We start from the raw sequence: 27,844 nt of genomic DNA, 5'->3' as shown, positions 1-27,844 counted from the left end.
AATGTAGCCATGTTCTTTGCAACTTAGGATGCCCTTTCCCCAGTTTTCAAGACCTTGTTGTTCATTTCCATCTCAGACTTCATTAGAATAACCTTTACTGTCATGTCCCCATCCTCATCTCCACACGAATCTCTTGCAAATAGTTGGTCTAAAGAAAACTTACTGTAATTAAAGATTTTAATCAACTAAATCAAAATAAAAAGACCTTCAGCACAGAATGTATACAAAAGACACTACATGAAAATGGGATGAAAAGCATAGAAAAAATGGTAGGTGGAGAATTCTTGTGAGAAATGTTGCCATAAAGCATATGAAAATTTTGACCTAACATGTCAGCATGAATTTTTTAAAATTTCTTTTTTTTAGTTATACATGACAGTAGAGTATATTTTGACATATTATACATACATGTAGTATAACTTCCCATTCTTGTGGTTGTACGTGATGTGGAGTTACACTGGTGTATTCATATATGAACATAGGAAAGTTATGTCCAATTCATTCTGGTGTCTTTCCTATTCCCAATACTCTTTTCTTCCCCACATTCCCGGGGTTCAATCCAGTGAATCTATACTCCTCCCTCTCCCACCCATTGTGAGTCTGCATCCACATATCAGAGAGAACACTGGCCTTTGTTTTTTGGGGATTGGCTAATTTCTCTTAGCAGTAAGCAGGAACTTTATAATATTAATTAATCACCTCTATAAAATAAGAATATGAAGCAGGGATGCAAGAACACAGGGAAGAGCTTGTAACTGATAAAAGGAAATAAAATATGAGTTACTTCAGAAAAAGGAAATGGAAAGAAAAAATAAAATCAACAAAAAACAAAGGTGAATTTAGAAGTAGCAAAAGGGAGAACAGACACTATAAATAAACAGATATAGAAAACAAGAATAAATAAGCAAGCAAGGGCTGGGGTTGTGGCTCAGTGGTAGAATGTTTGCCTAGCTCAAGTGAGGCACTGGTTTGATCCCCAGCACCACATAAAAAACTAAATAAACAAAATAAAGGTATTGTGTCCATCTACAACTAAAAATATATTTTTTTAAAAAAATAAGCAAGCAAAATGAAAATGAGATGAAAATTGAAAATGCTTATCATATCTTCCTGGTTTCCTCATTAATTAATGAGTTAAAATCCTTGATACTTGTTCATTTTATATTCATAGGAGAGTCATCGTTGTATTTTAAAATTATTAACTGAGATGCCCAATGGATACATATAACATGACCAGGTAAGTGTGTTGTTGCAGAGATACAACTCATGTACTGCTTAAACTCATCTTTTCTTGGCTTCCAAATTGAATCCCAAGTGGCAACAGAACTTTGCGGAATCTTCTGGGTGAGATGGTACATGCCTGTAATGCCAGTGATTCGAGAGATTGAAGAAGGAAGATGGCAAGTTCAAGGCCAGCCTAGGCAACTTAGCAACACCCAGTCTCAAAATAAAAATAAATAAATTAATTAATTAAATAAAAGGACTAGAATTTAGCTCTGTGGTAGAGTGCCCCTGGGTTCAATCCCTAGTACTGCAACAAAACAACTTTGCTAAATCTGCTTTCTAGGCTGGGGATATAGCTCAGTTGGTAGAGTGCTTGGCTTGCATACACAACACCCTGAATTTGATCCCCAGCACCAAAAAAAAAAAAAAAATCCTCCTAAATCTGTTTTCCATTTTTCTTTTCTATTAAGTTCACCTTTTGTTTTAGGTTCTAATTTATTACACTGCAGACAATAAATTATTCACCTTTGGTAGCAGCAATGTGGTTTTATTTGGTGATCTCTATAACTGGATTAATGAGTTATCTAGTCTCTGATCAGTGAGAAAAAACAGAAAATTTAATTTTTCACTTTTGTTATTCTAGTTATCCAATTTGAGCTCAAATTAATAATTTCATGTCCACATGGAAGGATAACAACACTGATATCTACACTGGTGAGTTTCTATTTTTACTCTTACAATTGCAGAGCTGAATTCATAAGATCTCTGTATTGAGAAAGGCCTTGATATTGTATTGTGTGTGAAATGTTTTATTATATCTGGAGAGTATTGATAAATTATAAAATCTCCTAAATTAAAGGATCTAACTGGTTTATAGATGTAAGGACTTATATACATACATTCTTAAAATTCTAAGAAAAAAGAACTTGAACTTGTAATACTAAAATGTGCTAAATTAAAATATTTTCACAAAAATTCTTCTCCCTCAGAAACATTTTAAGGTAAATATTTGGCAAATGAAATTAGTATAATAATAATTTTTTAAACAACAAAAAAGGGCTGTCTCAGCCAGGCATGGTGGTGCACACCTATAATCCCAGCAGCTCGGGAGGCGGAGGCAACGGGATCACGAGTTCAAAGCCAGCCTCAGCAATGGTGAGGCACTAGGCAACTCAGTGAGACTCTGTCTCTAATAAAATACAAAATAGGACTAGGGATGTGGCTCAGTGGTCAAATGCCCCTGAGTTCAGTCCCTGGTATCAAAAAAAAAAAAAAAAAGGGCTGTCTCTTTGGTGATTTACTTGTGCAAAGTATAAAACAAGTATGTATTTTACTTTACTCAGTTCTGTTTTTCCTAAATGTAAATAGGTTCACTCATTAAAAAATATTACTCATAATATTTAAGAATATAAATATCTAAATTTGTGTCTTACTAAAATAATTTTTCTGAGAAACATTTATTTTGGCAGTATCTATATTTTTGTGCTGTTAGATTTCAGATAATTTCCAAAATATTTAGGAATTTAAAACACTGGATAGATATTAAATTGAGTTAACTAATGAATAATCATTAGATATCTACATTTTTAAAGTAAAATAGAATATTTACACAATGACTATCATTCAGGTTTAAATTTATATACTGCTGCTTCTTTCTTATTTATTTGTTTACTTTTGTGGTAGGAATTGAATCCAAAGCCTTACACACGCTAGACAAATGCTCTACCTCTGAGCTATAGCCCCACCCTTTATAAAATTTGAGACTAAATTGCTCAGGCAGGCCTTGAACTTGTGATCCTACTACCTCAGCCTGTGAGCAACTGGATTACAAATGTGTGCTATATCATGCCTGGTGTTTCTTAATTTTATATGCTACGGAGAGGTAACATGTTTGTGTCACATTAATGAGTATGTTCATTTTTCTCTTTAAAAGGGATGATTATAGACATAGAAAGTTGTGTTAAATGTGTTCATGAATTCTGCTATTCTACTATAATGCCATTATATGGGTGAGAGACAGTTCTCTATTGTAACCCTAAATTTTTTCTCTTTATAATAGAAAATATTTTGGTTATCTTAGTGATTTGGGAGCCTGAGGAGGAGGATCGCAAGCTCAAAGCCAGTCTCAGCAACTTAGTGAGATCCTAAGCAACTTAGCAAGACCCTGTCGCAAAACAAAAAAAATTTAAAAAGGGGGCTGGGACTATAGCTCAGTGGTAGAGTGCTTGCCTGGCATGTGTGAGGCACTGGGATCAATCTTCAACACCACATATAAATAAATAAAATAAAGGTACTGTGTCCACCTACAACTGAAAATATTTTTTAAAAAAATTATAAAAGGGCTGGGGTGTGGCTGGGTGGTTAAGCACCCCTGGGTTCAATCCCCATACCCCAACAAAGTTTGATTAAAAGTTACAACTAAAACAAATTATTGAAATTATATTATGAGCAATAGTGACAAATGGGTATGTGCATCTGTTTTTAAAGGAAAAGGTTGATTCTAAGGCAGTGGTTCTCAAATTTTCTATTCTCAGAACCCATTTGCATTCAGAAAAAATTACTGAGGACTTCCAAAGAGGTTTTTCATATGTATGTTATAACTATCAATCTTCATGATATTAGAAATTGAAACCAAATATGTTAATATATTTACTGACTGAACTGATTTAGGATGAATCATGTTAATGTTAATGTCAATTTTAATAAAAATAATTATAAAGCTGGGAGTATATAGAGAGCCTACTTGGCATGCATAAATCCCTGAATTCCATCCCCAGTACAAAAAAATAATTAATTAAAAAAGTATATATATGAAAAATTGAGAAAAGTATTTCACATTTTTGTAAAGCTCTTTTAATGAGTGACTTAATAGAAATAGCTAGATCCTCCCATCTGCTTCTACATTCAATCTATTATAATATTACACATCATGTAGCCTTTGGAAAACTACATTGTCTTAGTATTATTTTAAAAATAGTTTTAAACTGAGAGACTCCCCTGAATATAAAAGGGTATGATGAAGGACGAACTTGAAAAGTAAATTTTATTTGCCCTCCCTTAAATCTGAATCTGAAATAAAGCAATGTTATGTGTTAAAATTGTAGCATAGTTATCTCAATTTTAATGAGTTTGTTTTCTTAGTATACTGATTAATGCTTTTAAAACAAAAGGTATTCCTTATCTTCTGTGTTGTCTGCCTGTATAGCAGATTCCTCTTACCAGGATAATTTTCTGGCCTTTACATTATCATTTTATTTCTTTTTTAGTGGTTATTTAATAGCAACCAAAGAACAAAAACAAAGATTCCTCACGTATTGAAAAACTAAAGTTCTTTAGAAATGTGTTACCGAATACACTTATTTTTAAATGTTTGTTGCTTTGTTTAGAAAGATAACCAGGTATTATTTCTCAATTCACCTTTAACAGCTTTCTTTACTTTGGCTTCCAAAAACTGCATCCCAAATATAGAAGAGATAAAAATAAACTTTCAGGATATCTTTTAAATCTAAAAATGGTCTTTGGGATTTGGGGATTTCTGAAAGGACCCCTGAAAAATTGTAAAGGTTGATATTCTTTCCCCACATAAAAACAGAAATGTTAGAAATAGTTTACTTCGATAGGATACTACTGTAAGAGTTGTACTAGAAGTTATAAAATTGGAAGATATGTCTAGCCTTTTCTATATTAAGTTTTTATAAATATAAAATATTATTCATATAAAATTTCCAGGAGTTGTATATTTTATGGGTAGTTCCTAGCAAGTTTTTACTGTCCTCCTTGTATATAGTATTTTTTTAGCATGAAAGAGTAGGATTTATTCAAGTGAGAAGAAAAGACACAGAGCTCCTGCAGAGTGAGAGGGGACACAGTAGGGTTTGTCCCATAGTATTTTTTACACTCAAAAGAAATATTAATCACAACTCTTAAGAACTACTTTCAATAATATCAAATGTCTGGCTATAAGAACAATTAAGGAGAGGATGTGAACAACACTATAAACCAACTAGACTTAACAGACATGTACAGAACATTCCATGCAAGTACAACAAAATAGACTTTCTTCTTAAGTTTTTATGGAACATTCTCCAGGATGGACCATATTTGACCATAAGTCTTAATTTGGGTTCTAACCCCAGAACCAAAAACACAGACAACACACAAGAAGATAAATCAAATTATAAAGGATTGAAATTATACACAGTAGTGATGGACATTGTCAATGAAGTAGGATACTGGCAAAGGGGTAAGGATAAGTTTTAATCTCTAATATATTATTCTAATAGAGAAAGGAGTCCAAGAGGGGAAGATGGCGGCGAAGGGAGAGCATTACCCCCATGTACCGCGTCACTGTGCGGGAGAATGACGAGTTAGAACGGCTAAAAGCTATCTTGTTAGGAATTTCCAGCAAAATTGGGGTGCTCCAAAACCTAGAGGAAGGATTTCCATCGCACGAGGATCAGCTACGGGGGCTCAAACGCGAGAGATTTGTCCGCACGGAGGGTCACGCTGCTTATTCAGCAAATCACCCCGCGGCTAGAGTCTGCGGCGCGCACTGGGAAACGAGGAGATAGCAACGCAAAGATACAGTGCTGCAGTTTCCGCGGGCTTCTGCCAGCTGTGCAATCACCGTACTAAGTGCTGAATTCTGGGTTTGAGACGGGGGAAGGAAGCAGTCCAATTCAGTTCTCCACACCGGTCAGACCACAGAGGAAGCCAGCGGCCACCATCTTGGAGAGCTAACGTCACCATCCCTGTTTTCGACTGATTGCAGCTCATTCAGCCATAGAACAGATAATTTCAGGCTGCCATTCGCCTGCGGCTCGCAGACAAATTACTCAGGCTCAGTGCTAAATAACCCGCGGAAACTGCTTCTTGGAGCCTGCTCTTATCAGAACATACACTGAGCATGGAGCAGCCGAATTCCAGCTCCCGGAACTGCTCTGGCCCAGGGATAAAGAACCCGCGGAAACTGCTTCTCGGTCCGGGTCCTGCTGAATACTGTGGAGGTAAATAGCAACCGAGCCTTCATAGGCAGTGGCAACAGGACTGAGACAGGACTTGTGAGGGCCGGTCAGGACTCACCCGTTGCTTTGGTCACCCGGCAAAGGGAACGAAATACTGCCATTCGCATGGGATACCAACATGGCAGAGATCTGATGTCATCTGAAAGTGGCGGAGGAGAGAACTTCATCGATACCAGCAGCGACAGAAACAGTTGGTCTCCTGGTAAAGAAAGTGAGTCACAAACACCCGAGTCTCTCTCACTTTGTCATCAAGCCAGAGGGGCAGAGCAGAGCCGCGGCCCGCGCCCGGAACAGGCCCAGCGGCCCACCGGCGTGGTAGTCACGTAACCCCAATTGGAGTAGGGGCAGAGCAGAGCCACCACCCGCGCCTGCAAGGTAGGCAGACCTGCGACCGACCGGAGGAACAGGCCCAGTGGTCCTCGGGCGTGGTAGGAGGGGCAGGGCAGAGCCGCCGCCCGCGCCTGCAAGGTAGGCAGACCTGCGACAGACCGGTGGATCAGGCCCAGCGGCCTGCCGGCGTGGTACACACGTCACCACAATTGGAGTAGGGGCAGAGCAGAGCCGCCACCCACGCCCAAAAGGTAGGCAGACCTGCGACCGACTGGTGGAACAGGCCCAGTGGCCGGCCGGGGTGGTAGGCACGTCACCCCAATTGGAGTAGGAGCAGAGCAGAGCCTTCACCCGCGCCTGGAACAGGCCCAGGGGTCCGCGGGTGTGGTAGACAAGTCACACCAATTGGAGGAGGGGCAGAGCAGAGCTTTCGCCTGTGCCCGGGACAGGCCCAGCGGCCCGCTGGCGCGGTAGTCACGTCACCCCAATTGGAGTAGGGGCAGAGCAGAGCCGCCTCCCGCGCCCGGAATAAGCCCAGCGACCCGCTGGCGTGGTAGACATGTCACCCCAGTTGGAGTAAGGGCAGAGTAGAGCCGCTGCCCGCGCCTGCAAGGTAGGCAGACCTGCAAACGACTGGCAGAACAGGCCCAGGGGTCCGCAGGCGTGGTAGACACCTCACACCAACTGGAGGAGGGGCAGAGCAGAGCCGCCGCCCGCGCCTGCAAGGTAGGCAGACCGCCGCCTGACCCTGCAAGAGAGACTTTTCAACTATACAAGAGCAATATAAATATATAGGGGGAAAAATTTTCAAAAACACAACAGTTTCACCAAGCAGAAAGAAACGCAAGCAGTATGAAAAGACAAGGAAAGAAAGGACCACAAGCAATGCAGGTCAACTCAACTTTAGAAGAGGTAACAGCTGCAGCAGATGGAATGTCAGATAAAGAATTCAGGATATACATGCTTCAGATGATCTGGAGTCTCAAGGAAGACATTAGACAGCAAAATCAGACAATGAAAGATCACTTCGACAATGAATTACCCAAACAAATCCGGGAAGCAAAAGATCAACTATACAGGGAGATAGAGGTTATAAAACACAAACAAACAGAAATCCTAGAAATGCAGGAAGCAATAAACCAACTTATAAACTCAATTGAGAATACTACCAGCAGAGTAGAACACTTAGAAGATAGAACATCAGACAATGAAGACAAAGTATTTCAACTTGAAAAGAACATAGACAGCTCAGCAAGACTGTTAAGAAACCATGAGCAGAACATCCAGGAAATATGGGATAACATAAAGAGACCAAACTTAAGAGTCATTGGGATACAGGAAGGTATAAAGGTTCAAACCAAAGGAATGAACAATCTATTCAATGAAATAATACGAGAAAACTTCCCAGACTTGAAGAATGAGACAGAATCCCAAATCCTAGAAGCCTACAGGACGCCGAATGTGCAAAATCATAAGAGATCCACACCTAGACACATTATAATGAAGATGCCCAACATACAGAATAAGGAGAGAATTTTAAAAGCTACAAGAGAAAGGAAGCAGATTACATTTAGGGGTAAGCCAATCAGGATAACAGCTGATCTTTCAACACAGACTCTGAAAGCTAGAAGATCCTGGAATAACATATTTCAAACACTGAAAGAAAATGGGTTCCAACCAAGAATTGTGTATCCAGCGAAATTAAGCTTCAGGATGGAAGATGAAATTAAAACCTTCCACGATAAACAAAAGTTAAAAGAATTTGCAGCTAGAAAACCATCTCTTCAAAACATCCTCGGCAAAACATTACAGGAAGAGGAAATGGAAAATAACAATGAAAACCAACAGTGGGAGGTAGGACAGTAAAGAGGGGAAAATAATCAAAGAGGAAAACAAACCATGTTTAGTAACATAAATAAACAAATATGGCTGGAAGAACAACCCATATCTCAATAATAACCCTAAATGTTAATGGCTTAAACTCACCAATTAAGAGACACAGGCTAGTAGAATGGATCACAAAACAAGACCCAACAATATGCTGCCTACAGGAGATGCATTTGATAGGAAAAGACATACATAGGCTGAAGGTGAAAGGTTGGGAAAAATCAAATCACTCATATGGACTTCGGAAACAAGCAGGAGTGTCCATACTCACATCAAATAAAATAGATTTCAAGCCAAAGTTAATCAAAAGGGATAAAGAGGGACACTACATACTGCTCAAGGGAACCATACACCAACAAGACATAACAATCATAAATATATATGCCCCAAACAATGGTGCAGCTATGTTCATCAAACAAACTCTTCTCAAGTTCAAGAGTCTAATAGACCACCATACAATAATCATGGGAGACTTCAACACACCTCTCTCACCACTGGACAGATCTTCCAAACAAAAGTTGAATAAGGAAACTATAGAACTCAATAACACAATTAATAACCTAGACTTAATTGACATATATAGAATATACCACCCAACATCAAGCAGTTACACTTTTTTCTCAGCAGCACATGGATCCTTCTCAAAAATAGATCATATATTATGTCACAGGGCAACTCTTAGACAATATAAAGGAGTAGAGATAATACCATGCATCTTATCTGATCATAATGGAATGAAACTGAAAATCAACGATAAAAGAAGGAAGGAAAAATCATGCATCACTTGGAGAATGAGCAATAGGATACTGAGTGATCAATGGGTTATAGAAGACATCAAGGAGGAAATTAAAAAAATTCTTAGAGATAAATGAAAACACAGACACAACATATCGGAATCTATGGGACACACTGAAAGCAGTTCTAAGAGGAAAATTCATTGCTTGGAGTTCATTCCTTAAAAAAAGAAAAAAACCAACAAATAAATGATCTCATACTTCATCTCAAAATCCTAGAAAAAGAAGAGCAAAGCAACAGCAAAAGAAGTAGAAGGCAAGAAATATTTAAAATCAGAGCTGAAATTAATGAAATCGAAACAAAAGAAACAATTGAAAAAATTGACAAAACTAAAAGTTGGTTCTTTGAAAAAATAAATAAAATCGACAGACCCTTAGCCATGCTAACGAAGAGAAGAAGAGAGAGAACTCAAATTACTAGCATACGGGATGAAAAAGGCAATATCACAACAGACACTTCAGAAATACAGAAAATAATCAGAAATTATTTTGAATCCTTATACTCCAATAAATGAGAAGATAGTGAAGGCATCGATAAATTTCTTAAGTCATATGATCTGCCCAGATTGAGTCAGGAGGATATAGACAACCTAAACAGACCAATATCAATTGAGGAAATAGAAGAAACCATCAAAGGACTACCAATAAAGAAAAGCCCAGGACCGGATGGGTATACAGCAGAGTTTTACAAAACCTTTAAAGAGGAACTAATACCAATACTTTTCAAGCTACTTCAGGAAATAGAAAAAGAGGGAGAACTTCCAAATTCATTCTACGAGGCCAACATCACCCTGATTCCTAAACCAGACAAAGACACTTCAAAGAAAGAAAACTACAGACCAATATCTCTAATGAACCTAGATGCAAAAATCCTCAATAAAATTTTGGCGAATCGGATACAAAAACATATCAAAAAAATTGTGCACCATGATCAAGTAGGATTCATCCCTGGGATGCAAGGCTGGTTCAATATACGGAAATCAATAAATGTTATTCACCACATCAATAGACTTAAAAATAAGAACCATATGATCATCTCAATAGATGCGGAAAAAGCATTCGACAAAGTACAGCATCCCTTTATGTTCAAAACTCTAGAAAAACTAGGGATAACAGGAACATACCTCAATATTGTAGAAGCAATCTATGCTAAGCCTCAGGCTAGCATCATTCTGAATGGAGAAAAACTGAAGGCATTCCCTCTAAAATCTGGAACAAGACAGGGATGCCCTCTCTCACCACTTCTGTTCAACATAGTTCTCGAAACACTGGCCAGAGCAATTAGATGAAAGAAATTAAAGGCATAAAAATAGGAAAAGAAGAACTTAAATTATCACTATTTGCAGGTGACATGATTCTATACCTAGCAGACCCAAAAGGGTCTACAAAGAAACTATTAGAGCTAATAAATGAATTCAGCAAAGTGGTAGGATATAAAATCAACACGCATAAATCAAAGGCATTCCTGTATATCAGCGACAAATCCTCTGAAATGGAAATGAGGACAACCACTCCATTCACAATATCCTCAAAAAAAAAAAAATAAAATACTTGGGAATCAACCTAACAAAAGAGGTGAAAGACTTATACAATGAAAACTATAGAACCCTAAAGAGAGAAATAGAAGAAGATCTTAGAAGATGGAAAAATATACCCTGTTCATGGATAGGCAGAACTAATATCATGAAAATGGCAATATTACCAAAAGTTCTCTATAGGTTTAATGCAATGCCAATCAAAATCCCAACGGCATTTCTTGTAGAAATAGAGAAAGCAATCATGAAATTCATATGGAAAAATAAAAGACCCAGAATAACAAAAACAATGCTAAGCAGGAAGTGTGAATCAGGCGGTATAGCGATACCAGACTTCAAACTATACTACAGAGCAATAGTAACAAAAACATCATGGTACTGGTACCAAAACAGGCGGGTGGACCAATGGTACAGAATAGAGGACACAGAAACCAATCCACAAAACTACAACTATCTTATATTTGATAAAGGGGCTAAAAGTATGCAATGGAGGAAGGATAGCATCTTCAACAAATGGTGCTGGGAAAACTGGAAATCCATATGCAACAAAATGAAACTGAATCCCTTTCTCTCGCCATGCACAAAAGTTAATTCAAAATGCATCAAGGAGCTTGATATCAAATCAGAGACACGGCGTCTGATAGAAGAAAAAGTTGGCTACGATCTACATACTGTGGGGTCGGGCTCCAAATTCCTCAATAGGACACCCATAGCACAAAAGTTAATAACTAGAATCAACAAATGGGACTTACTTAAACTAAAAAGTTTTTTCTCAGCAAGAGAAACAATAAGAGACGTAAATAGGGAGCCTACATCCTGGGAACAAATCTTTACTCCTCACACTTCAGATAGAGCCCTAATATCCAGAGTATACAAAGAACTCAAAAAATTAGACAATAAGATAACAAATAACCCAATCAACAAATGGGCCAAGGACCTGAACAGATACTTCTCAGAGGAGGACATAAAATCAATCAACAATACATGAAAAAATGCTCACCATCTCTAGCAGTCAGAGAAATGCAAATCAAAACCACCCTAAGATACCATCTCACTCCAGTAAGATTGGCAGCCATTATGAAGTCAAACAACAACAAGTGCTGGCGAGGATGTGGGGAAAAGGGTACACTTGTACATTGCTGGTGGGACTGCAAATTGGTGCAGCCAATTTGGAAAGCAGTATGGAGATTTCTTGGAAAGCTGGGAATGGAACCACCATTTGACCCAGCTATTCCCCTTCTAGGTCTATTCCCTAAAGACCTAAAAAGAGCATGCTACAGGGACACTGCTACATCGATGTTCATAGCAGCACAATTCACAATAGCAAGACTGTGGAACCAACCTAGATGCCCTTCAATAGACGAATGGATAAAAAAAAATGTGGCATTTATACACAATGGAGTATTACTCTGCATTAAAAAATGACAAAATCATAGAATTTGCAGGGAAATGGATGGCATTAGAGCAGATTATGCTAAGTGAAGCTAGCCAATCCCTAAAAAACAAATGCCAAATGTCTTCTTTGATATAAGGAGAGTAACTAAGAACAGAGTAGGGACGAAGAGCATGAGAAGAAGATTAACATTAAACTGGGATGAGAGGTGGGAGGGAAAGGGAGAGAGAAGGGAAATTGCATGGAAATGGAAGGAGACCCTCAGGGTTATACAAAATTTCATACAAGAGGAAGTGAGGGGAAAGGGGAAAATAATACAAGGGGGAGAAATGAATGACAGTAGAGGGGGTAGAAAGAGAAGAGGGGAGGGGAGGGGAGGGGAGCGGGGATAGTAGAGGATGGGAAAGGCAGCAGAATACAACAGACACTAGTATGGCAATATGTAAATCAATGGATGTGTAACTGATGTGATTCTGCAATTTGTATACGGGGTAAAAATGGGAGTTTATAACCCACTTGAATCAAAGTGTGAAATATGATATATCAAGAACTATGTAATGTTTTGAACAACCAACAATAAAAAAATTTTTAAAAAAATTATACACAGTATACTCTCTGGCAACAATAGAATGAAGCTAAAAAAATCACTCACAGAATGAAAACTGGAAAATTTGCAAATTTGCATAATTTAAACAACACATTCTTTTATTCTACTTTTTAAAATTTTTATTTTCTTGGTACCATGTATTGAACCCAGGGGAGCTCTACCATTGAGTTAAATCCTCAACCCTTTTTCTTTCTTTTTGTAAAATTTTGAGACAAGGTCTCTTTAAGTTGCTTAAAGCCTCCCCCACGTTGCTAGGGTTGGCCTTGAACTTGCAATCTTCCTGTCTCCAATTTGCTGGGATTACAGATGTATGCCACCATGCCCAGCTTTTATTTATTTATTTGTATTTTTTCAGTACTGGAGATTGAACACAGGGGCACTCTATCACTGAACTACATGCTCAGCCCTTTTTATTTATTTTTGAGACAAGGTCTCACTTAGATGATGAGGCTGGCCTTAAACTTGTGATCCTCCTGCCTCAGCCTCCTGAATTACACATGCACACCTGCCACACTTGGCTAACATATCAATACCACCATAGTCCTCACAGACTCAGGCTTTAGGCCAATCCTACAGATTCAGTTCCATTCCCAGGACCAGGCTGACCCCTGTGGCCCTGGGCCCTGTATTACCCCCAGTGACAGTCTGGTCCCCACTGCCCCAGGCTTCAGGTCTGCCCAGCAGTAGAACAGCCCTACAGCCCCAGTCATTAGGCCAGCATCTAGAGATCCAGGCTCCAGGCTGGCCCCTATGGATACAGGGTTCTAGACCCACACACTATAAAATCATGGAGGGAAGTAGAAAATATCTAGAAATGAATGAAAATGAAAACAACATATAAAAACTTGAGAAACAGTGAAGGTGATGCTCAGGGGAAAATGTATATAGTTGTAAATGCCTACAATAAAAAAAAGAAATATCTCAAATCAATAATATAATCTTAAACATTAAGTAACTAGAAAAAGAAGTGCAAACTAAACCCAAACCTAGAACAAAGTGAATAAATAAATAATAAACTATTCTCTTAATAAGAAAAAGAGAATAGAAAAAAAATCTATGAAACCAAGAGTTTGTTCCTTGAACATATGAAAAAAAAGACAAACCTTTAGTTAGAATGACAAAGAATAAAAGACTTTATTAGAAGACTCACCACTTATTTATTTTGATGTAAATAAAAGGATAAGAGATTACTATAATCTATTATATGCCAAAAAATTAGATAACCTAGATCAAATGGCAAAATCCTAGAAGCAAAAAAATTGCTAAACTGAACTACGAAGAAATACAAAATTTCAACAAAGTTTTAAATGAGTAAAGAGATTGAATCAGTTATCTAAAAATCTCCTAAAAACAAATCTAGGACCAGATAGTTCAATGGTGAATTCTATCAAACATTTAATTCTCTCAAACATTTAAAGAATAAACACTAATCCTTCTCAAATTCTTCCAAAAACTGAAGAAGAGGGAGTATTTCCTAACTTATTATATGAAGCCAACATTACCCTGGTACCAAAACCAGATGAAGCTATCATAAGAAAAGAAAATTACAAATCAAAATAATTTATGAATATATATTCAAAAGTCCAAAACAAAATACTAGCAAAGTGAATCATATACTGTATTCAAGAATTATATACTGTGACAAAGTGTCATCTATCCAAATAATACAAGGCTAGTTCAATATAAGCAAATAAATCAATAGAACATATTACACTATAGAGCAAAGGAAAAAAACTCAAACATTTTAAGTGATGCAGAAAAGTCATTTGATACAAGATCTTTGCATGATAAAATACCCAGGAAATTGAAATAAAAAGAAATATCTTCAATCTGATGCAGCACATTTAAACAAAACCCATAGTTAACATTATACTTAATAGTAAAAAACTAAAAGCTTCCCAAGACTAGGAACAAGACAGGATGCCCTGTTTCACCACTGCTATTCAATATATTACTGAAAAGATAGCCAGAGAAATTAGGTAACAAAGAAAATAAAAAAATATATCCACATTGGAAAGGAAGAAGTAAAACTATCACTGTTCACAGATGACTTGATCCTACATATGAAAAATCCTACAGAAACCACAAAAAATCTATGAATTCAGCAATGTTTCAGGTACAAGATTAACAAACAAAAATCAGTTGTTTCTATATACAAGCAAAGCATAATCCAAAGAGTAAATAAAAAAATTCCATTTACAATAGTATCCCAAAATAAAACATCTAGGAATGAATTTAGCAAAGGAGGTAAAAGACCTATACACTGATAACCATAAAGTACCAATGAAAGACATTAAAGATGTTGGCATATAACAAATTTTTAAAATCCTACATTCACAGATTAAAAGACTATATCATTGAGATATCAGTACTACTTAAGTGATCCCTATCAAAATTCCAACAATTTTTTTTTCAGAAATGGAAAAGCCAATTCTCAAATTCATATGGAATTGTATGAGGCCCCAAAAGGCCAAAAACAATCTTGTAAAAGAAAACAAAGTTGGAGGATTTCTTTATTTCCAAACTTACTACAAAGCTACAGTAATCAAACCAGCATGGTACTGCCATACAGATAGAGATATAGGACAATGGAAAAGAATCGAGAGTCCAGAAATGAACCTACCCATCTATGACCAACTGATTACAACCAGGATTTCAAGACCATTAAATGGGGGAAAGAATGATCTCTTCAACAAGTAATGCTTGGGCAACTGGATTTTCACAAGCAAACAGGTGAATGTGGATACCTAACATACCTTGAATACAAAAACTAACTCCAAAGGATCAATGACCTAAATGTAAGAGCTAAGACCATATAAAACTCTTAGAGAAATTAATAGGGGTAAATCTTCATGCCCTTAGATTTAGCTATGGATTCTTAGATATGACACCAGAAGCATTAGTCATAAAAGAAACAAAGAAAATTAAAAAATATATCCACATTGGAAAGGAAGAAGTAAAACTATCACTGTTCACAGATGACTTGATCCTACATATGAAAAATTCTACAGAAACCACAAAAAAGCTATGAATTCAGTAATGTTTCAGGGGCTGGGGTTGTAGCTCAGGGGTTGGGGTTGTAGCTCAGTGGTTGAGCACTTGCCTTGCATGTGTGAGGCACTGGGTTCAATCCTCAGCACCACATACAAAAATAAATAAATAAAATAAAAATATTTTAAAAATATAATGAGAAATATTGTTCAAAAAAAGGAAAAGGTAGATAATTTGGACTTCATCAAAATGAAAAATGTCTGTGCATAAAAAGACATTATCATGAAAGTGAAAAGTCAATATACAGAACAGGAGAAAGATTTGCAAATCATATATCCGACATTTCTTTATATACATACCTGTAACTCAACAATAAAAGGACAAACAATGCAATTTTAGAAAATGAGTAAAGTACTTGAATAGATAAGTCCTTTCCCCCCCGCCCCCCAAATGATATATGAATGACCAGTAAGAACAGGAAAAGATGCTCAACATCATTAGTCACTAGGGAAATACAAACCCAAACTATGATATACCACATCACACCACCTAAGATGGCTAAAATATAACAAGTGGTAGTGAGGAAGTGGAAAGATTGAAACAATTGTACAAGGCCGATAGGAATGTAAAATGGTGCATCTGCTGTGGAAAACAGTTTGGTGGTTCTTCAAAAAGTTAAACATAGAATTATCATCTGACCAAATAATTCCACTCCTAAGTATATACCCCCAAATAACTTTAAGTAGGGACTCAGGTAAAAACTTACCAATAATCATAGCATCATTATTTATAATCCCCACAAAGTAGAAACAACCCATGTGTCCAACAACTGACAAATGTATAAACAAAGTATGATATATACATAAAATTAAATGTTATTTGGCCCAAAAAAGAATGAAGTACTAATATATCCACAACATAAATGAACTCTGAAAACATTATGCTAAGTGAAATAACCCAGGGACAAAAGGACAAATACTGTATGATGCTACTTAAAGGGAATGTCTTGAATAGGCAAATTCATAAGGACACAAAGCAGAAAGAGGTTCCCAAGGGCTGCAGGCTGGGGGAATAGGGAGTTATTGTTTAATGGCTATAGTTTCTGTTTGGGGGGGGTAGGAATTTTTGGTAATAAACAGTGGTATATGGCTGTACAACATTGTGCAAGTAATTAATGCCACTGAATATTATACTGCAAAATGTCCAAAATGGCAATTTTATGTTATGTATATTTTACCACAATAAAACTCTTATGAAATAGTTATGTATTATACTCTAATAAAGCATTCTACCTTCCTAAAATTCTGATATTTCTATATTAAATTAAACTATAGCCATTAGATCTCTATAATGTACAGGTTGCTTATTAAAATACTGGTATTTTTCCGAGAACTCTGCAAAATCTACAGGCCAGAGATTATATCTTCAACAGAATAGGTCAGTATTGGTGCTTCACAGAAAAAGACAGTACTATGTGCTTCAAATTATTGACATGTCAGAATAGACTCTTAGTTACAAGCTTGAGTTGATAGTGCACAGACAATTTTCAGGCCATATCCGTGGGCTAATTAGGATTTCCAGGAATTGCTTTTGAGTTCAAAAGCATAAAACTTCACGAAAGCAGACTGCTAACTCAAGATTCAGCAGAACACAGGACTGAATAAATTGATGAAAGAGAAATTTTACTCTGGTTATTTATTTAGAATACTGCCAATGTTGTTTTAATGTTCCATTTCCAGTCTTATATGAGAAAACTTTCTTCACAAGCCATTTGTAAGTCAAAACAATTCAATAGATGCTGAAACTAAATTATTTTAAAATGATATGATCAAACTCTTACTAAATCTCCCTACTTTTCATTGAAATATACTTATTCACATTGGTTCTATAAGAATCTGTTCCTCCTTTTCATCATGATATAATTGGACATATTAAGGTCTTACCTAGAGTATCAATATTATATGATACTCATCTAATCAGGTATGATATGCTACTTTAAAGAGATAAGGTTGACTGTACTTCAAATTTACGTCAGGGAATTGGCCTGTCTTACAGGGTCCCAGTCTTAAAAGTAGTAGGAAAATTACTTTCTGGCAGGCCAAGAACCTTAGTAAATTTAGGGAACCTTGAAAAGAGATGAATTTCCATAAATTTATAAAGCATGACAAGTGAAATCTGGTGGACAGATTTCTTGAACTTGGTTACCTAACTTTGAAGTAGCATCGAAGAGGGTTTCAGATAGCCAATCTCAGATTCCCTATAGAAGCATCTAGACAGAATTTGAATCTGTAGCCTTAGTAGTTGTTCAGTATTTTATAGCTTTAGATATGCAAAGTAAATCCAAGGAGGCCTGGTTGGTTTATTAACACTCATGCTGTACCTATGTAAACAATCAGGGCAAATCTAATGAAATTAGCTTGTTTTGTGATTAAGAATAATATTCTATGAGATTATTATGATCACAGAGGAGGGAGGTAGATGGAATACTATGCAAAAAAAAATTGCAAAAGGCTTTGAAGCAGAAAAAAGAAATTAGTGTATGTCCTTTCAAGTGTACCCTTCAAGGTTATCTCTACCTAAATTGTGTGAGTCATTTTTCAATTCAATAATTTGTAGAAAACTGTTAATAATGCAAATTATTCTTGTGTAAGGAAATGTAAGTAAATTTTGTTCCATGGAGATTAAACTAATCATTCTCTGTGGATATTTACCAGTTTTGTAAATTTATTTCAGTATTCTTCTTGCTTGAATGTATATGTGTTTCTTTCTTTCTTTCTTTTTTTTTTTTTTTTGAACCAGTTTGTAACATCTTACTGGTTCACCCTTACTAATCAATGAGTTAAATTAAATCATTGATGTGTCCGAAAACAAAAATGGAAATTAAAACTTCAAAAATATAGAGAGATATATCTGGGCTGGAGCTGGAGCTCAGTGGCAGAGCACTTGCCTAGCACGTATGAGGCACTAGATTAGATCTTCAGCACCACATAAAAATAAAACAAATTGGGGCTGGGGTTGTGGCTCAGTGGTAGAACACTTGCTTAGCATGTGTGAGGCACTGGGTTTGATTCCTGGCACCACATAAAAATAAACAAATAAAATAAAGGTAAATAAATAAAATAAAGGTATGCCATCCATCTACAGATACCAAAATTTTAAAATCATAGAGATATAGAAGATAAAACAAAAGATGTAAGAGACAAGTAGAGGAGATTCAAAACATGCAGAGTTCCCAAAGAAGAAATAAAAATAATGGAATAGAAACAAATGTTTAAGGGGCTGGGGTTGTGGTTCAGTGGTAGAGCGCTTGCCTAGCACATCTGAGGCACTGGGTTTAATTCTCAGCACCATATAAAAATAAATAAAATAAAAGCATTGTGTCCATTTACAATTAAAACACAAAAAACAAATAGTTAAAAACATGATTCTAGAAAAATTTCTAGAAATGAAGTAATACTTTAATTTGCGCATTGAAAAAGCATACCATGTTCCCCCAAAAAACTGACTCAATAATATTGCATTTCCTTTTGTTCTGCTACCACTATATTTCTTTTCTTTCTTTCTTTTTTGGGACAGTGTTTCACAATGTTGCCCAGGCTGGCCTGAACTCATGATTTCCCTGCCTTAGCCACTCAAGTAGCTGAGATTATAGGCTGTTTTTTTTTTTTTTAACATTTTATTATTTTTTTAAATTTTGGCAGGGGATGGGTACCAGAGATTGAACTCAGGGGCACTCAATGACTGAGCCACATCTCAGCCCTATTTTGTATTTTATTTAGAGACAGGGTCTCACTGAGTTGCTTAGCACCTTGCCATTGCTGAGGCTGGCCTCCTGAGCCACTGGGATTACAGGTGTGCACCACCACGCCTGGCTACCATTTTATTTTTAAAGCAGTTTTAGGTTCAAAGCAAAACTGAGAGGAAAGTACAGAGATTTCTCACATACCAACCTCCCATACATTCAGTCTTCCCCACCATCAACATTCTGCATCTATTCCATACATTAGTTTTAACTGATGGACTAGCACTACACATCACTTTCAACCAAAGTCCATAGTTTGGTTTAGGATTCACTCTCTGTATAATGCATTTTGTGGGTTTTGACCAATGTATAAAGACATATATTCATCATTGTAATATCATACAGAATAGTTTTCCTGCCCTAAGAATTTTCTGTGATCCACCTATTCATGCTGTCCCCTAAACCCCTAGACAATCACTGATAGGTTATTGTCTTCATGATTTTGCCTTTTGCAAAATATCATATAGTTGGAATCATATAGTATGTTAATTTTTCAGACTGGCTACTTTCACTTAGTAATATATATTTAAGATTCTGCCATGTCTATCTGTGTCTTGACAGCTCATATTTTTCAATACTGAATATTCCATTGTACAAATATACCACATTTTATTATCTGTTCACATATGTTCACGTATGTATGTATGTATAAACTCCAAATGCACTTCAACCTATTGTCCCAGAAAAATAAGGATTAAATAGAAAAACCCCAAAATGGGGCAATTGTGAATAAAGTTGCTATAAACAGCCATGTGCAGATTTTCGTGTGACCATAAATTTTCGATTCCTTTGAGTAAATATAAAGGAGCATGATTGCTGAATCATATTGACAACATTATGTCTAATATTGTAAGAAATTATCATACTATCTTCCAAAGTGGCTATACCTTTTTTTCATTCCCATTAGTAATGAATGAGAATTCCTGTTGCTCTGTATCCTCACCAGGATTTGCTGTTGTCAGTGTTTTGGATTTGATCATTTGGATAGGTATGTGCTATTATTTCATTATGGATTTAATCTGAAATTACCTAATGACTTGTATATGTATAAATACAAACATGCACATACACACATGTGCAGTCATGGATTGCTTGATGTTAGGAACACATTCTGAGAAATACATGATTATGCAAATATAGAGTATCCTAGAGCTTCACCACTTTCTAAAAGTACCACCAGTTGGGGAACAAACTTTCAATACATAAACCTTTGTAGATATCCTGGATCTAAACTATAACACTGGATATTCTATACTTCTGATTTAAAAAAAAATTATATATCCAGGTAGTAGGGTTCTTTCTTTTGCTGTACTGGGGACTGAACCCAAAGCTTCCTGTATGCTAGGCAAGTACTCTATTGCTGAGCAACATGCCCAGCCTTCTATAAAAATTTTATTTTATTTTGAGATAGGGTCTCCCTGAGTTGCCAGGCTTGCTTTGAACTTGAGATCCTCCTGCCTCAGACTCCCAAGTAGCTGGGTTACAGGTGTGAACTAATGCACCTGGAACCAGGCTTATTTTCTGATTCCATTATGAACTTCTAGTTTTTGCACTGTAATCAGATCATGTTCTCTGTTTTATTTGTATGTCTCAGAATCTATTCAGGGTTTCCTTATCATTAATGCTGTAAACATTTCAGAGTAGAAAAGAAGATGCATTTTCTGTTCTCAGAATATAGAGCATACTTTAAAGCTATAGAGTCTATTTTCCTGAAATCTGCTATAGAAAGTATATTATTTAGGTATCTTCTATTCTTACTTGTCATTTTTATCGTTTAAATAGCTGTCATAGATTGAGAGAGGCAAATTAAATCCCTGTGTTTATATTCTTCCTTATAATTTATATAATTTGATTTGAAAATCTGTCAGAGACATAACATATGCACAAAGAGAAAACAACAAATAATTTCTAAATATTAAGAAAAATAATTCATGAATAAATTAAAATAATAACATGCCATGTCCAAATAGAGTTTATTCCAGGAATGCAATGATGACTTAATTTTAGGAAATCTATTATTATAATTCAATGTATTCACAGCTTAAAGAGAAAAACCATGATTATCTTCATAGATTCTGAAAAGGCATATAACTCAATTGAATACCCATTGACTTAAAAGAATTCTAAAACACGAACAGATGGGCACACTATAACATTGTCTATCTATACCTAAAAAACAATACCATCTTTAATGAGGAAACTGTAGCAAGTTATTACATGACTTCAAAAGTTTTATTACAATTTTGATAATTCATAATAAACTACCAGCAGTGGCTAGTATTTTGATCGTGGTTTGAAAGACTCTGTCATCTACATCTATTAGTATCTAGTGACCTAAGAGCAATAGCATGTTGTACAATAATAATCTTACTTTTATATTTAATATTGTACTTTTACCAGAAGTCAAAGTGCATAATATTCTTACTCTAATCAGTGTTATAGAATAAAAATACTAACATACAGTATGGAAAAATTGGTTCTTATAAATAATTTAGCTGTTATTGAATATTGCAGAAAATTCTCATGACAAATGAGGTGATTATTCAGATTGTAAACTTCTTTCATAGCTATGTTACCAAACTTCTAGTTCCCACTGTACCTGTTTGTTTCAGAAGATTCCAGATGTCTTTGCATTTCTGGGTTTGCTCAAGTGCACGATTCAGTAACTTGGTCTATTTGGCAACAAGATAATTAGTCTCAACAAAAAGAACTTTAAGCAAATTAGCATAATCTCATATCATTTTAATTAAAAGCAATTAAAAATAAAATGTTAATTTATTTATTTTTACTTTGTATTTATTTTTCAAGTACTAGGGATTGAACCCAGTGGTGATTAATCACTGAGCAACATCCCCAGTCCATTTTATTTTTGTTTTTATTTTGAGACAGGATCTCACTAAGTTGCTTACGACCTCGTTAAATTGCTGAGGCTAACCTCAAATTTGCGATCCTCCTATCTCAGCCTCCATAATTGCTAGGATTTCAGGCTTGTGCCACCACGCCCAGCTAAAATGTTAGTTTAAAGTGAACATTTTGGAATTGCTGTAGGAATATAAACTCTAAATGCACTTCAACCTATCGTCCCAGAAAAATAAGGATTAAATAGAAAAACCGAGCACTGTCAATTTCTTTAATAATTTAGAATAGAAGAAAAAAGCACTTTCAGAATGGTTGTATGAGGCATTCCATAGATCCTTTTCCAAGCAAAACAAAAATAAAAATAAAAAACAGACAAAAATTATAAAACACAGTAGTGTATGGCATATGTAGGCCCTGGGTTCCATCTTCAGAACTACAAAAACAAAACAAATAAAACACTATCATGTAAAGTCTCAAGAAATTGCCTGCCCTGAGGGCATACAGAAAGTGGAGAAACTTTTACCCCAAGAGATCTGCTAAGCCTAAGTAAGACGAATGAGGACCTGTGACATTTGAACCAAGATGTGTTCACCAACCCCCAGTTCAGTGTGATGTAAGCACTGCTTTGGGTAGATGTGATCATATTTCAAGGTTAGGGATTCCTGTGAGGGCCAGACTGCTGGTACTTTTCATCCCCCAGGTCTGTACCATGGAAGCTATATCATAAAAAAACACAGCTGAGAAGCCTAGGGCTCTCTTCTTGGTCTCAATTGTTCTTATCTCTGTTTGCTTATAGTATAGTTTCCATGCTGGGAGAGGCAAGGCAAAAATACCAGGGATTATAACTCTTGCCCATTCAGAGCTGGATTGTCACTCTGATAGAAGTGGGCCACTGTCCCTGCCCCCACCTCCCAAATAGTAATTCAGTTTCTGCTCAGTAAATGTGGTAGGTCATTAGAAGGGTGAGCTCTGTAGTTCTCCCTAAGGGGAAAATCTTGGATTAGAATAGAACCTGGGGAAGTTCAAGGCTAAGGGCAATTTTAAAAACCATGGAAATTTTGGTAGTGAGCTGCTGGGGCAGGCCCAAAATGGCTGTATTTAGGCTCCCTCGTGGAGACTTCTGGCAGGCTATGTTATGTTTTCAGTGTGTTGCCAGGGCTGGAAACTGGCTGTTATGGTTAGTCAAGGCCAGAAACACTGTGATTCAGAGTATAGACTCAAGGTCATAAAAATTAACTTGGGAGCTTGTGCACCCCCCCCCCCTTATGTAATGTGCTGGCAGTGTGCCTTCTTTGTTTAAACTGAATATAAAATGGGGTCTAAAATGGAACTGGCTAGAGGGCTGAAGTTGAAGCTGGGGGCTGGCTAATGGCTATGTCCACCTCCAAATAAAGGATGACCAATATTTCCACCATGTCTTACATCTTCTTCCACCTACTGAACCCTGAACCTGTTTCCTGAGTTACAGCACCTGTATGACATGAGCAAGTAAAGTGAGTCTTGTAGCTCAATGAAATCAATATAAAACAGTAGAGTAACTTCAAGTTTATAGAGGGAAGCAGGCAAAAAGACAGCTAGGATGATTCCTTTCCCTTCAAAGGGGCACCATTTTAATTTATATCAAAAAAGCACTTTCAAAACACACACACACATAAAATGCCCAATCACCTTTAAAGGCCAATAGGTGCATGTCATACCAAGAAAAGAGAAGCTTTAAGAGGGAGATAAGGAAAAGAGATAATATTAAAGAACTCTACTAAAATCACTATTCTTTTCAGAAGGATAGGTCAGGGTAATTGCTAAGACAAAGACTGCTCTTTGAAGAGTGGCATCAGAAACTATGAAATATAGGGAAAATAGGCCTCATTGAACTATTTTCCCTATATTCCCAATTAACTAAACAGAAGCAAACATTAACAACACTAAGCCCCACGTGGTAGATCAGTATCCAAAGATGCTATAATAAATTAACTAAAATGTCTGATTTTTAACAAAAATTATAAGATATACAAAGAAACAGGAAGCTTTGACCCATATATAAGAAAAAAGCAAATAACAGAAACTTTGAAAAGGCTCAGGTATTAAACTTAGCAGGCACATATTTCAAGGCATCTGTTTTAAATATGTTCAAATAACAAAAGGATAACATTCTAAGAGGAGGAAGGTTTGATAACAATATTAATCAAATACAGTATCTTGATAAAGAGACAGGAATCAAAGAATCTAATGGATATACTAGAGTTAACAATATAATAACTAGGCTAGGGATACAGCTCAGTGGGAGAGTGCTTGCTTAGCATTGGAAGAAGAAGAAGAGGAGGAGGAGGAGGAGGAGGAGGAGGAGGAAGAGGAGGAGGAGGAGGAGGAGGAGGAGAGAAAGATACAAAATCTGAAACAAAAATTCACTAGAGGAGATCAACATTAGGTTTGAGTTGGCAGAAGAAGCAATCAACAAAGATGAAGCTAGATCAATAGAGATTTTGAAGTATGAGAAACAATGAAAAAGAATGAAGAAAAGTAAAGCCTTAGTAAAATGTAGGAAACCATGAAGCACACCAACATATACCTAATGGAATTATCAAAAGATATGAGAGAAAAGGAGCAAAAAAAAATTAAAAATGGCTGAAATCTCCCCAATCTTGATGAAAAACATTCTCTACACATCTAAGAAGTCCAACAAACTCTAGACAGGAAAAACACAAAGAAATTCAACCCAGATATATTCCATTCAAAAGAGTAAAAGAAAAGAGAAAAATTAGAAAATAGAGAAAAATGACTCATTACACACATGCATATATACATTAAGAATTGACTCGTTAAAAAAATGGAGGTCAGAAGGCAGTGTGAAAACATATTCAAAGTTATGAGAACCGGGGATGTAGCTCAGTGGTTGAGAGTTTCCCTAGTATACATGAGGACCTGGGTTCAATCCTCAGCATGGCAAATAAATAAATAAACTGAAAGTGATGAATAAAAATAACAACCCATGAATAATGCAATGTTCACCAAAACTATTATTTAGAACTAAAGATGAAATACATTCCCAGATAAACAAGAGTTCAGAGATTGTATTTCTGAAACAAGTTTTCAATCTGAAAGCAAGTGACACCAGGAAGTAATGTGAATTCAGATTAAAAAGGAGAGTATCAGTAAAATAATTTTGTAAATACAAAATATAGTATATTTCTTCTTTGATCTCTGAACTGTCTTAAAAAGCAATTATGGGTCTGTGTGTGTTATCTCAGTGGTAGAGCATATGGTTAGCATGAAAGAGGCCTTGGGCTCCATATCTAGCACCAAAAAACCAAAAGGGATTATATAATACACACACAAACACACACACAAAAATTTATTTTTGTGTTACTAGGCCTCTAAAAATAGAAATGTAATATATTTCACAATAACAACACAAGACACAGGTGGGAACAAAGTTGTTTGGGTTAAGAAAATGTGACCATATGGTAACTAGAATCCATAGGAAGAAGTGAAGAGAAGCACAAATAGCAAATGAGATGGTTAATATACCAAACTGTAGTATATACTTGCTTGCCTTTCTTCTTAGTTTCTTACTAATACATAAAATTGTATAAAGTAATATTATAAGATGTATTGTTGTGTTTGGGGCATATATAGATGTAATGTGTATAATATGATGAACAAAAAGGCGATAAGGGAATAGAACTAATAGGAATAACATTTCTATATCTCACTGGAACTGAATTCATAATCTCTTGTAGAGGCAGAATAATTAAGATCTATATTGCATGCCCTAGAGCAACCACTAAGAAAATAAATAAAAACTATTAAGTAAAAATTGTTAAAGGAACTAAAATATTCCACTAGCAAACATTCACTTAATGCAAAAGGAAGAAAACAAGAAAAAAAAATACATGAAACACATGGAAACCAAAATGTGAAATGGCAGAATTAAGTTTGACCATAAAAATAATAACATTAAGTGTGACTGGATTAAGTGATGTAAAAGGCACAAATTGTCACACTGTATGTTAAGAAAAAACGTGGTCTAACTATGTCTATAAGAGACAAGCATTATATTAAAGATAAAATATTGAATGTAGCCAAACATGATGGTACTTGACTGTAATCCCAGTGATTTAGTAGGCTGAGAGGGCTAGTAGGCTGAGGAGGGCTGCAAGTTCAAGACCAGCCTCAGCAACTTAGTGTGATCCTGCCTCAAAATAATAAATAAAACAGGCCAAGAATATAGCTCAGTGCTAAAGCACCTCTGGTTTAGATCCCCAGTACTAATAAAATAATATAGTAAAATGATGGGGAAGACCCATGCTGTGGAAATAGCAACAGTAGAAATGTTAAAATAACATTACTAGAGTTCCAAAACAAAAAATACTAGGGATAAAGAGAGAAATTTCATATTGATAAAATGGTGATTACGTCAGTAAGATATAGAAATTATAGACACATATGCAACAAATAATGGAGCCCCAAAATATACAAAGCAAAAATTGACAGAATTAAAGAAATAGACATTTTAACAATAAGAGTTGGAAATTTGCTGGGCACAGTGGTGAATGCCTGTAATCCCAGAAGCTAGGGAGCCTGAGGCAGGAGGATCACAAGATCAAAGCCAGCCTCAGCAACTGTGAGACACTAAGCAACTCAGTGAGACCCTGTCTCTAAATAAAATACAAAATAGGTCTGGGGATGTGGCTCAGTGGTTGAGTGCCCCAGAGTTCAGTCCCCAGTACTCCCCCTTAAAAAAAGAGTTGGAAAGTTCAACATCCTGCTATAAATAATAAATAGAACAACCTGGAAGAAAATCATCAAAGATATAGAAGACTTAAACAACACTGTAAACCTACTAGACCTGACAGACATCCATAAAACATTCCACCAATCCAACTCTTATGTACATACTTGAAAGAAAAACATGTTCACAAAAATGTATATATGAATACTTATCAAAGCATTATTTATAATAGCTGAAAAGTGAAAACAACCCAAGTGCCCATCAATGGGAATGGATAAACAAAATGTGATATCTATCTATCTATCTATACATATATCACAATAAAATGAAATATACACACTGTATATACAATGAAATGTTATTACATCATAAAAATCTATGAAATATTTATTGATACATGTTACATCATGGAGAAACTTGAAAATATTTCAAAATTTATAAAAAGAGCCAATCAAAAAAGACTACATATTGTAGGATGGCATACCAAGAATAAGCAAAACTACAGAGACAAAAATTAGATCAGTGGTTGCCTAGGGCTGGTAGCAGGGATGAGGTGTAACTGTTAATGGGTACGGAGTTTCTTTTTAGGGTGATGAAAACGTTCTAAAATTAGGTCATGTTGATAGTTTCACACATATAAATATTCTAAAAACCATTAAAGTGTACATT

General features: G+C 36.0%; 1 protein-coding gene across 1 annotated transcript in view; it reads right to left on the bottom strand.

Moving 5' to 3' along the window:
* Nucleotides 1-27,844, bottom strand: part of Tex11 (testis expressed 11) — a 299,055-nt gene that overhangs the window by 40,296 nt on the left and 230,915 nt on the right. The window contains exon 25 of the mRNA XM_027935840.2: nt 22,187-22,259. Within this exon, the coding sequence (XP_027791641.2) occupies nt 22,187-22,259 (73 nt within the window). The remainder of the gene's footprint in view (nt 1-22,186; nt 22,260-27,844) is intronic.

This window comes from Marmota flaviventris, chromosome X, assembly GCF_047511675.1.
Source record: "Marmota flaviventris isolate mMarFla1 chromosome X, mMarFla1.hap1, whole genome shotgun sequence".
Lineage (NCBI taxonomy): Eukaryota > Metazoa > Chordata > Mammalia > Rodentia > Sciuridae > Marmota > Marmota flaviventris.
This window is presented reverse-complemented; position numbering and strand designations above follow the sequence as displayed.